At 51.4% G+C, this 12,186-nt stretch overlaps 1 protein-coding gene across 1 annotated transcript in view; it reads right to left on the bottom strand.

The window, feature by feature from the left end:
- GRIN2A (glutamate ionotropic receptor NMDA type subunit 2A) overlaps positions 1-2,087 on the bottom strand; it is a 388,139-nt gene extending 386,052 nt beyond the window's left edge. Inside the window, exons 1-2 of the mRNA XM_047780525.1 lie at positions 1,935-2,087; positions 64-495 (exon numbers count right to left, since the gene is read on the bottom strand). Coding sequence (XP_047636481.1) covers positions 64-477 — 414 coding nt within the window. The 5' untranslated portion in view covers positions 478-495; positions 1,935-2,087. The remainder of the gene's footprint in view (positions 1-63; positions 496-1,934) is intronic.
- Positions 2,088-12,186: the final 10,099 nt, after the last annotated feature.

Genomic DNA, 12,186 nt, shown 5'->3' with positions numbered 1-12,186 from the left:
GAGGCTCTGGAATATGACTGGTGCAAACTCGGGTCCTGGCAGCCCATCACTTTCCGGCCTTACCTTGTCAGCCATGATCATAGATGCACCCCCGTGGATGCCCAGGATGGGGATGAAAGTCTGTGAGGAGATAAAATCCAACATCTGGGCCACGGCCTCCTGGTCAGTGTCGTCCCCAAACACCAGGCCGTGGATGCGTGCCCCTGACATGAGGTCACACACGTGCGTGATGAGGCTCTTGGGGTCCGTGCGGTTCATCAGCAGTGCTACCACATTCACGTCCAGGGGCAGCCCCGACGCCTGCTCGGGGCCCCAGAGGTTTCGTAGCTCACGCTCCGTCACGTCGTGGCTGTGACCCAGCAGCACTGCGATGTTCAGCGCCGGGGGACCCTTCTCCGCCGCCGCGCCCTGCGCCGGACCGCGCCAGACCAGAAGGGCCGGCAGCACCAGCAGGGTCCAACAGCCCAGTCTGCCCATAGTCGCCACTTACGGTCCCTGCAAGATGGAGAGGAAGAGTCAGGACCGCGGTGTTCGAGGATTCTAGACAAAAGGGATTACCAACCCAGCCCCTTGCTCTAGGAGCCAGGTATGGAGCCCATGCCCAGCGAGAGTTGCTGGAGTCACTGATTCCATTCCCCACTCCAGACGCCGTCCACATCCCGCGACCCATCTCCAGATTTATCCACAACGACATTCCGAGCTAATTCTCCATCCCTGTCCCCAAATCCATCTTCACATTCAGCCTCCTCCTCATCCCGAGACTCCAGCCTCCTCTCCATCTCCGGCTCTACCCACATCTCCCACCGCATCCCCGAAGTTAGCTTTGGACCACTGCCCCTGAGCGTAGGTGCACAGAACAACCCTCCACCCACCCCTGCCAGTGCAGACCCAGTTACGGACCCCGCTTCCTGCTCACAGGGAGCAAACTGAGAACCCGCTCAGGAGTGCGGAGGCGGCAGAGACTCTGCATTCCTGCTCCCGCGCTAAGCTAGTTGACTGACCCCGCCCCCTGCGAACCCGCTGGGTTCAGCACCCACCTGCCTCTACTTGACACCCGCTGCAGACCCCGCACCTCTCCTGCGGGGTACACCCCAAGCACAAGAGAGTGAGGACGCTTGCTTGTGCGCCCCAGGATCCAGGGTACCTGGGGGGGAACTTAGTGTCCGCCCTACCTCGCGCAGAGGGGCGGTGAATTGATTTTCACTCAGCTGCAAGCAGTCCTAGGACCCGCCCCCTATACGAGCGCGCGTGCAAACACACGCGCGCGCACACACACAATCTCTCACGCATGCCATGTGCAATGCAGAATTCCGGAGAGGAGGCACGTCCCTCCCGCGGGCCGACACGTGGGAGCTGGCAAAGAACGTGCGTGGGGTGGGGGAGAGAAGCAGGGAAGGTGGGCTCCCAAGAAGCTGACCGAGGTGAACTGTACAGCGCTCCCCCCCTCTACCCCAGGCTTTTTACTTCAGGTTCTGTTACCAAGTCTTAGGTGCACGTGAGCAGTGGGCTGCTCACCCTCACAGGCACGCGCGCATTTCTGCGCACAGCCGCAGGCCGCAAAGGAGCCCAAGGCCATCCCGAGTCCGCACACGTTCTCAGGCGGTGCACACACATGTAACGCGCCAGGTGCACAGAGCCCCTGCCTGCAAATATCGGCACAGTCGGGCGCGCGACCACTGGCGCGCGCCCCTTGGGCCCGGCGCTGCTGGAACCAAGGGAAGTTGGGGCGAACTTGCACCTGCCTCGACGCTCTTCGGCGGAGCTCTGCGGAGCGCGGAGCCGCAGCGCCCCCTGGTGCTCATCCCGCGCCTCGCTACCGATGCTCCCTCTCCCACTTTCTCTCTCCCTCTCCCCAGATCCTTCTCCAGCTCTCCCTCTGGTCGAGTCTTTCTTCTCCCCGGCCCGCCGAGCCCAAGTCTCCCGCTGGGTCGTACCTGTAGCCGGAGAAGGTCGAGGATGCAGTGGGGCGCGCTGCGCGCACGAGCATCTCGGCCGCCTCAGCAGCCACCGGGTTTAGCAGGTTCCCGCATGCTGCGGCCCCCGCGCGCTCCCCTGGCTGTCCCGCGCTGTCCGCATCGCCCCCACGGGGGGCGGCTATCCCAGCCGGAGGCTCTGCAGCAGGGCTCTACCAGGGCGGAGAAGAGATGGAGAGGCAGGGTCAGCCCACGGGTGGGGGGAGGAGAACAAGGGTATAGACTGCAGTCTGCAATGCTCACAGCCCCCTTGTGCGCACGGGGGCTCGACCGGAGATGGGGATCTGAGGTTCCATGCTCGAAACGCCCCCTGTGCGGATCCTAAGACCCTGTGGCCGAAATAGAACTCCACCCCGGGGCGCACAGGAGAACCGGAGCCCCAGGTTGGCCACCCTCGAGAAGCTAACAGGGCACCTCCACCCTCACCCCCTGCCACCTCCCCGGCGCCGGCTGCTGGGAGTTGTGCGGCCAGAAGCTGCTAAGCAAGGGGGGTAGGGAGAGAAAAAGGAGGGAAGGGGGGTTGATGAGGAGGGGGGGAGCTGGCTGAGTTTGCGATGTGCCGGCAGGAGGAGAGGGGGAGGGAAGAACTCCGCTCCCGTGGTCCCGGATCCCCGAGGGAGGTGAGATTTTTCCCACGCAACGACCCTCAAGCGGTCCTGCCGCCCCCTCCTATCAAGGCCTCCCACCGTCCTCTTCCCAAAGGGGCCTCCCAGGCCCCGCGTCCCGCGCCAGCACTCACCGCAGCCTCTCTCCACATAGTTCTCAGCAGTGGCCGCCCCTGGTCATCTCCAGGGCTGATGGCTGCGGCCGCGACTGTCAGCGCTCACCCGGCCCCATGCTCCGGCTAAGCCTTCGGCGCCTCCCTCCAAGAGCCTGAGCTCGGCTTCCTGCCCTACTCCGGACAGCAGCTGCCCGATCCTCTGAGCGCGCCCAAGAGCCCTCTCCGCAGCCCAGGCTCCAAGCTGATGTGTGTGTGAGAGCGAGTGTGTGTGTGAGTGAATGTGGGAGCGCGCGCGCGCGTGTGGCCGGGGATCCCCGCGGTCCCCGGCCGAGAGAGGCGCGGGCGGGGGAAGGCAGCTCCCTCCAGCCCTTAGCTGCGGGGCCAGCCCCGCGCCGGGCGTTCAGCTCCCCACTTCCCAGTGGGAGTCCAGAGAGCTCCTGGCTACCCTGTTCACAGCACCGGCAAAACCTGGCTCCCGAGGCGTGCTTCTGCGGTCGCCTCGGAGGAAGAGGAGGAAAGCAGGGGCGCCCCCACGCCAACTTGGGGACTTGTTCTCAGTCGGCTAGACGCAGTAGCCCCCGCGAAAGCCGTAAAAGCTTGGAGCATCAGCGGGTGGAAGAGTCTCTCGTCCACAGCCGCCCTCCCCGGAGGCGGGCCGAGGCAGACCCCCGCAGTCCCTCGGCGGCGGCGCGGAGCGCGGCCACCCGCTCCCGGAGCGCACCGCGGCGATAAGGCCAGGATAGGTGGCTGGCTGGCGGCGGGGGCGCCTGCGGCGGCGCGCGCCGCTGTCCGTCGTGCTGAAACCACGCTCTCCGCCCGCTCCCGGGCGTCTGGTGCGGCTGAGGAATCAATTATTCAGATCTCCGCTACCGCTTCCTCCTCCCCCAGTGCCTCGCGCTGGGTGCAGCAATCCCCCCTCCACGCACAGGCGCGCTGACACACACACACATACACACACACACACTCCACAGAATCTGTTCCCTGTGCCACCCCCGAACAGGAACCCACTCCTCTGATCTCTGGGAGCCAGAATCCTAAAACTAAAGACATCTCTACATCCTCACTTGCTTCTTTCTTGTTTTCTAAGTTATACCAAACAAAAGTCGCCCTGAGGCTGCCACTTTTAAGCTACCAGCAGAAGCCAACCAGGCCCCACACACCCAGGCAGTCCCATGCTTTTGGCAACTGGGCATGAAAAACATTGTCAAGGAAGGACCTTTGCTCCCTTCACACTCAGGTGTACCTCTCCTTTCAATACTCCTATCTGCTTTTCTCTCTCAGGCCCTAGAAGGAAAGAGGCCTTCAATTGCAAAGGGTTTTGCAATCAAAGTTCTAACCAGGCATCCTGCACTTAATCACCTGATGCCACTTTGGGGCCCATTATTGATCATCCTTTACCAACTGCTAATCTGGAAAATGGGAGGACAGTAAAAAAGATCAACTTCTCAGGGTTATTTTGAAAATAACCTTTGTAAAAGAAAAAAAAAAGCCTGGTAAAAGAACCTCTAAGGTCCAGCACACAGTAGGTGCTCAATAAACTACAAGGGGGCCTGGGAGGGAAGGGACTCCTTCCAGGAATGCAGATGTAGCTACTAAAATGGAAACAGGAAGGAAGCACAATTCCCGGAGACCTATGTGTTTATTATTAAGCCGGTAGTTGTATGTTGAGTTCTCTAGAGTTTAATCATCTCGAAGATAGACAAAGCATGGGAGAAATTCTGGAGGGTAAATGAGAACGAGGAGCTGCGTTATACACAGCAGAGAATAGGGAAATGTCCAATTTCTTGGGCCTGTAACTGGGCTGAGCTGAGTTAGGCCCATCCCACAGGTGAAGATCATTTCTTGGACTCTGGCATAGTCCCCTAATTTGGGGACTTACAGGAAGGTTAGGCTTTCTCTATTTAAATGAGGTATAAATTATACACAACAAAATGCATATCTCTTAAGGATTCAGCTTAAGTTTTGAGGTTGTATGCATCTGTGTAAACCATCACCAAAACAAGATACAGAATATTTTCATCACCTCCCTCCAAAGTGCCCTTAAGGTCCCTTTGTTGTTCGTTCCACTTCCTCCCAGGAGAAATCACAATTATGATTTCTTACATCATGTACTAGCTTTGCTTATTTTCGAACTTCATATAAATGGGATTCTAAACAGTATGTTTTTTGGTGACTGACTTTTTTTCACTTTAATGTTTGGAAAATGTTACATTCTGCAGTGAGATCCTGCTGTATCGCACAGGGAACTATATCTAGTCACTTGTGATGGAGCATGATGGAGAATAATGTGAGAAAAAAATGTATATATGTATGTGGGACTGGGTTACTTTGCCATACAGTAGAAAATAGAACACTGTAAACCAACTATAATGGAAAAAAACAAAAATCATTAAAAAAAGAAAATGTTACATTCTGCTGCATGTAACAACAGCATTTCCCTTTTTATTGCTGAGTAGCTTCCATTGTATGAACACTCCACACTTTGTCTATCCAGTCTATTGATGGACATGTGGGTTGCTATATGTGCAGTTTTTAAAAACACTGATGCCTGCACCCACTTTAGATCTTCTACATCAGAATCTCTAGGGATGGGCCAAGCATTTTTTTTTTTTAATTCTACAGATGATTCTAATACTCTCCTGGTTAACAACCACTGTGTTTTCCATCCTTGTAATATCAATGCTGACCCTGAAATAGTCTTTGATAAAAACTATTGGTATGAAGAGTTGGAAGTTACTCATGACCAGACTTGCAGAAAGTTAGGTCAAACAGGTGTGACGGTGACCTCTTTTGAACAGAGAAAGAAGACAGCCTTTCTTTGAAGGAACTATGTCCCTAAGACAGACCGAGGCAGCAGGGGTTGCTCCAGGCTGCAAGCTCCCCAGTTTGGAGAATGACTTAGGCACCTAGAGCTCCACTAAACTCTGGATAGAAACTGTAATAACCATGGGATGTCACCATGACAATTTTATCCTGTGCCATGCTGAAAAGCTAAACCCACCATGCAGCTTTGGATGATGAGTAGGATTTTGCTACTTGAGACTTTCAGATCGAAAACCTTCAGAGCAGCTATGCTGACAAAGTCCATGTCCCCCTCTAAAAGGCCCCCTTGTCAACAATGTTCAGCAGTCAATTTTGCCAGTTGGTTTTATCACATTATTTACATCATTAAAGTAATTGAAATTACCTAGTCTGGTCTTATGGAACAAATTGTTTCAGTTGTTCTCAATCCAATTGATTTATCTTCAAATGTTCAGCTTAAAAATGACCCCCAGGGTTGCCATTTGCTTTGAGCCACTTAAACACCGCTGTTAAAAACCAACCACCATGTCATATCTACGGGGGAGAACTAAAACAAGCCAACCATTGATTATGCATCTCTTTATGCTTCCATTCTCAAAGGAGATCGGTAAAGAATTATAGCATTTTGAAGCTGAAAGACCCTTAGAGACTATCGTGTATGCTGTATTTTCTTCTTTCAAGTAAGTTTAAGGAACTCTGCCTACCTGAGTAACTTTAAGGTGAATTCTTACTAAAAATTTGAGATGTCTTACAGCTAAAAAAAGTTATTAGCCCAGCAATAGTCCCAAAGAAATTAATATAGAAAACTACTCCACATAATAGCTGCTTCCATCCTGTAGAACTATTATTTCTTTTCTTTTTTTTCTTTCTTGGCTTTTTTAGGGCTGCGCCTGCAGCATATGAAGGTTCCCAGACTAGGGGTCGAATCAGAGCTGTAGCTGCCAGCCTACACCACAGCCACAGCAACACAGGATCCTTACCCCACTGAACAAAGTCAGGGATCGAACCTGCATCTTCATGGATACTAGTCAGATTCGTTTCTGCTGAGCCGCAATGGGAACTCCTGGAACTATTATTTCTTTGAATGCTTTTTGAGAATTAGCGACCTGGCCGAACACCTTTATTTTGCCTATGAGGAAAATGAGACTCAAATGGAACTTTAGAACTAGGAGAGACAAAATGCTAAAGGTAAAATTTGGAGCAAGAACCAGAATTTTTGCTTTGTCTACTTTGTAAAATTGTGTATGTGTGAAATTGTGTGTGTATGTCTGTGTGTGTGTGTGTTTGCATTCCACAAGATTACTGGGATTCCAAAACAGTATGATAGCATTCTGAGAGAGAAGGATAGAGTAAAAAAGTAATTTAGGGTTGTGGAGTAACCTAAACTCCAGACAAGCCACTACCTTTGGGTATCATTTTTGTCACTGGTCATCTACCATCACCATCCCTCCAAATTCCATCCTGTGGGTTCTGACACTTGAGCTAACCATGGTCCCAGCCTTCTTGACCTTGTCTTAAATGTCCTGTGCCAAGGCAGCCATCACTAACCAATTCTTTAATTATCTCAAAGGTTAGCTAGACCTTCACAAGCTTGCTCAGTTCCAGGTATTTTGAGTAGCTCCACCTACGGATTAAAGTTGGCTCCAATTTGCCATTTCTAACTTAGCAAGTTCTGATGGATTCCTGATTTTGAGCAGGACCTGATTCTAACTGCCTATATTACCTTTACTTTCTCTTGGATCCTAACCTCCGTGTTATCTGATGACCCTATGACTTTCTCCTCTTGAGACCCATTTCCTTATTTGTAAAAGAAAGGCACAGACTAGCCAAAATGACCTCAATGCTGCCTTCTTCATTTGATATTCTATGATCCTGTGACTCTTCTTGAAGGTCTTAACTCTGGGATCAACCAAGGCACTAGTAACCCTTCCTTAATATCTTAACCAAAAAGACTAAAAATCCCTCTCTGCTCCCATAACCCATTAAGGTATCAACAGACCTAATCAAAGGGCAAAGCTTTTTCTAAACAAATCTACTACTAATCTTGACAATTAAAATGAAGACGGTAGTGTAAGATCCCATTCCTTGCTGATCTTCGCCCAAAGCTCATCTTCACCCAGAGTCCTCCCTTATATCAGAGAGACGCCTAAGAGGCACCAAGGTTATACATTGAGAAAGGACAAGGAGTCAGGAGTCCTACAATCTGCCATTTGGGTCAAAGTCATTAACCTCTCCAGGCTTCAGTTTCTTCATCAGTAACAGGAGAGTAAAATCACTCTACCTCCCCCAGCGCTTACTAAAGGTTGTGAATGGATGTGTCTTAATGTGAATCCCTCCAAGAGCAGTAAAGGTTCTGTACCAATTCCAGTGTGGGGCAAGTGGGAGGAGTTCCCACACCACCAAGAAACTCTTGGGACACCAGATGGGTGTTCTACCATTCCACCCGATTCTGGCACCATCTACCTGGAGACGGCACTAGACTCCACAGGTTAAAGGCTCAGTCCCACAGGACTGCTCTTGGCTTCAGAGGCCAAGGACAAGTCCAGGTTGTTATCTGTGCTTCAGACGTACTGGCTAGAAATCAGGTTCTCATGACCCCCTCCCTTGGGTCTGGGTCATGATGCTAGTGCAGCTCATGAAACTCGGGAAACTAGTTTACTGACTATATTACCAGTTAATTACTGGGAATATTTAAAAGATACGAATCAACAGCCAGATGAAGCCCCATAGAGGGCAAGGTATGGAGAAAAGGTATGGAGTTTCATGCCCTCTCTAGGCACTCGGCTCTTCCCACAACTCCACATGTTCACCAACCTCGTAGCTGTCCCTTTGGGTTTTAGGGAAGCTTCGTTACATAGACATGAGTGAATGAATCATTGGCCATTGGGGATTGAATTCAATCTCCAGGCCCTCTGCCCTCCTCTGATGTCCAAAGCTCTAATCACATGGTTGGCTCCATTGGCAGGCAACCAGCCCCATCCTTAGGTGCTTTCCAAAAGTCACCTCATTAACATAACAAAAGACACCTTTATGCTCTCATCACTTAGGAAATTCCAAGGATTTTACGAGGTCTGTGCCAGAAACAACTAAGACCAAACATATTTTTCTTATTATAAATCACAATATCACAAGCAGACCCTGAGATAGGAGCTAGATAGAACCATGGTTTCTTTGGGAGGTTGTCCAGGAAGGACAAGAGGAAGTGGGAGGGAAGAAGCCAGTCAAGAGTGTGTTAAGGGGAGCAACTGGGTGCAACTAAGTCCCAATCTAGCTGAAGACTGACTAAGAGACTGTGAAGAACACATCCCAGAATTATCCCACTTGGTGGCAAGGAATCAGGGGACTTATCTACCCCCTCACCCTTCACTGGTTGAAGGTCACTCCTGGGGCATTAACTCCCCATCCTTCCAGCCTTCTCTGTGCACAGAAAAATGTAGGAAGCCATCCAAATGAATTTTCTACAAGTGACCTTGTAGACAGGGTGGGCCAAGTAGATGGGAGCCGGGCACTGACCATGCAGCCTAATCAACCAGGAAGACATGGATCAAGTGAAGGCACCAAAGTGTATGGGGCTGAAGAAAGATGGCCAGGCCTCCCCTGAGAAATGAGTCTGGGCCCCTTACTACTCAGGCTTTAGACAGGAAGAAGCTGAACATGTGTGTCACCTTTTATCAGCCAGTCACCATGCCTACAAGGAAATATGGCTCCATCAGTGTTTACAAAGCTGCCCAACCAAATCGGAAAGTCCCCCTCTAAGAGGATGAGCAGAGAGGAGTCCCTGAGGTGGCCTCACTGGCCACACTCCTATACCCCTAGCAAGCCCCCAGTCTCATACTCACTGACATCAGGCAGCTTCTGAGCCCCGAGGAAAGCACGCTGTTCCTTCTGGAAATGCTTCCCTGATGGGCTCGGGCTTCACTGTGCAGAGACCTGGGCAGCCCTCAGCTCTCTTGCTCGGTGGTGGCTGGGTCAGAGCCATCCCTCAAGACAGCGCTTTGAAAGCCCCGCAGCCAGACCATGTGAGGCCAATTTCCCAAGGCCAGGAGAACTCAAAAGTCTCATCATTCACAGCACAACGAGAGAGGCTCGGTCAACTACAACTCTGTCTGTTGCATGGTCTGCGCTTAGGGAGAAGACTTCTCTGGGAAACATCTGGATGCTGAAGAGAGAGGTCATACTTCCTTGTGCCCAGGATCACCAAAGCATGCCATCATGAAGCAGCGGGGGGCCCAGGGAGGGCACCAAACTTCCAGCATCACTCTCTGAACAAGAGGACACTGAGGCCTGGAGACAAGAAGGGCACTGAAGGTCACACAGTTACCAAGGGTCACACAAAGCCTTTTTTTTTTTAGGACTGCATCTGCAGCATATGGAAGTTCCCAGGCAATGGGCTGAACTGGAGCTTCAGCCACCAGCCTACTACACAGCCACAGCAACACAGATCCCAGCTGCATCTGTGACCTATGCTGCAGCTAATGGCAATGTTTATGCCATTGAGTGAGGCCAGGGATCGAACTTGCATCCTCATGAGTATTAGTGGGGTTCTTAACCCACTGAGCCACAATGTACCTCTCACACATAGCCTCTTACTAGATTCTTCTTGTCACAAGCCCAGACCTTTCTCTATCCATGAACCCTGTTGGGTGTGAATTCCAGTAGAGGCTGCCAGATGGAAAATCACTACAAACTATTCCTGGAGGGTGGGAAGATAGTCCCTGGGTACCCCTTATATCTGCATCATAACTGGTCAGGTCCAAAGGCATCTAGGTGCCCTGGACCCTTTGAGCTGGGAGTTGGGGTTGAGGATAAAGAGCTGAATGAAAGATGACCCAGTTACTGAGTTCTGCCATCCAGGAAATTACTCAAGGCTTCAACTGTCGGAATTCGAGCCCTTCGTGGTCATAAAACAGGGACTATCTCACAGTCAAGCACTGACTCTGCCCAAGGACACTACTAGCAATAGGCAGAGCTAGGACCTGAACAATCTGCATCTGGCTCCAGAATCTGCACTTTCAATAAATACATTATCTGCCCAAGTCACTAGTTTGCTAGGCCACGTTAGATAGGTCCCTTACCCTCTCTGAGGTTTTTACTCCTCCTCTCTTAAGCTATAAGCATGCCAGATCAGCAATTGCTAGGGTTTAAATTTACCATAACCCTTTCTGTAAGCCACCTCTCACACATAACCCAGATAGAGGGAGCAGTGAAAAGTGATGTGCTCTCGGGTTAAAAGTGGGAAGAGAATAGGGGTCTGGTGCTCACCCTCAGCTTCTCATTAATCCTTCCCCAACCCAACCCCATCCACACCATAGCTCCTGACAGAACGCTCAGGCTCTGATGAACACTTTCTGAAAATGTGGTCCAACCCCTGCAACGAATAGAAGGAAACCAAAGACCCATCAAGAGCAGAGGAATGGACAGAATCACTCAAAAGTAAAGAACTGAGCAAAGATTAGAATCCAAGACTCAAGAGCCAGCTAGGCATAAAAAATAGAATCTGAACCCTGGCTCTGAAACTTACCAGCTGCATAGGGTTAGGTCCCTCAGCCTCTCTGTGCCTTGGTTTCCTCATCTACAAAATGTGGATAATAATAGTACTTAAGCATGGGAAGTGTAAAGAGTAAATTGAGACAACACACTTAAAGCACTTAGCATGGTGCCCAGCCACAGGAAAGGTTTGACAAATGCCTGTTATTAGCGTGCTTATTATCACTGAATAGGGACCTTTGGGACTAAAGAAGAGGTTCCCCTGATGTGTTCTGTCCCCTGACATTCTGACATCTTCCGGGGCTGTGTGCCCTGGGAGGGGTGGCCCACGGGGTGGAGGAGGCAGCCATTGGCCACCCTGCCCTCCGGCTCAGCGCGTCCCAGATGGTGCCCAGCGGGGAGCTGGCCGGCATCGCGCTGGCAGATCCTCCCCTCCCTGCACAGTTCACCGAGCCACGTGGGGCCCAGGAGCCTCGGGCTACAGCCTGCTCTGCCAAAGAGGGAGGCTGCCCAGCCCAGAGTGATGGAAGCCAGGCTTGGCAAGCCCCAGGGAGCGGCCTATGCCTCCAGCCTCCAGAGAAGGTCCAGGTGAGGCGCTTGTCCAGCAGCCTCCCAGAACTCCTCTGCACACCCCCCAATCCAGCTTCTCTGAGAGGGAGAGGGAGGGGTTTCCTCAGAAGCCAGTCCCCACCCCACAGGACCGGAGTCCAGGCCTTGCTTAACCCTTTTGCAGAGAGAAAACAATCACGCAGCAGATGGAGAAAGACCCCTTGCTAAACACATGCAAAATCAGTTTCTTCATCTGAAAAAAATGGAGATGATAACACTTTTGACTTCATGGAGTCATTCTGGAGATGAAATGATATATTGCATACGGTGACTGGAATAGCATATGCCATATGGAAATGTTCAGGAAATGTTCACCACTGTCAGTGTTTGTATTACATTCACATGTGTATCAATATGATAGCACAATGGGAAAAAGCACAGGCTGGGAACCCTTTCCCTGGGCCCAAATCCTGGCTGTACTCCTTCTTATTTGTGCAGCCTTGGGCAAGTTGCTCAATGCCTAAAGCCTCAGTTTCCTCATCTAGGAAATGGGGATGATGCTGGTGCCTCCCTGCCTGTCAGGACTGCTGAGAAGATTAAATCAGGTGATGCACATGAGCTGGTGCACAAGGGACCAATATGTAGAGGCCATTA

The sequence above is a fragment of the Phacochoerus africanus genome, chromosome 5 (assembly GCF_016906955.1).
Source record: "Phacochoerus africanus isolate WHEZ1 chromosome 5, ROS_Pafr_v1, whole genome shotgun sequence".
NCBI classification, from domain to species: domain Eukaryota; kingdom Metazoa; phylum Chordata; class Mammalia; order Artiodactyla; family Suidae; genus Phacochoerus; species Phacochoerus africanus.
The sequence above is the reverse complement of the archived record's forward strand: the minus strand, read 5'-3'. Positions and strand labels throughout refer to the sequence as shown.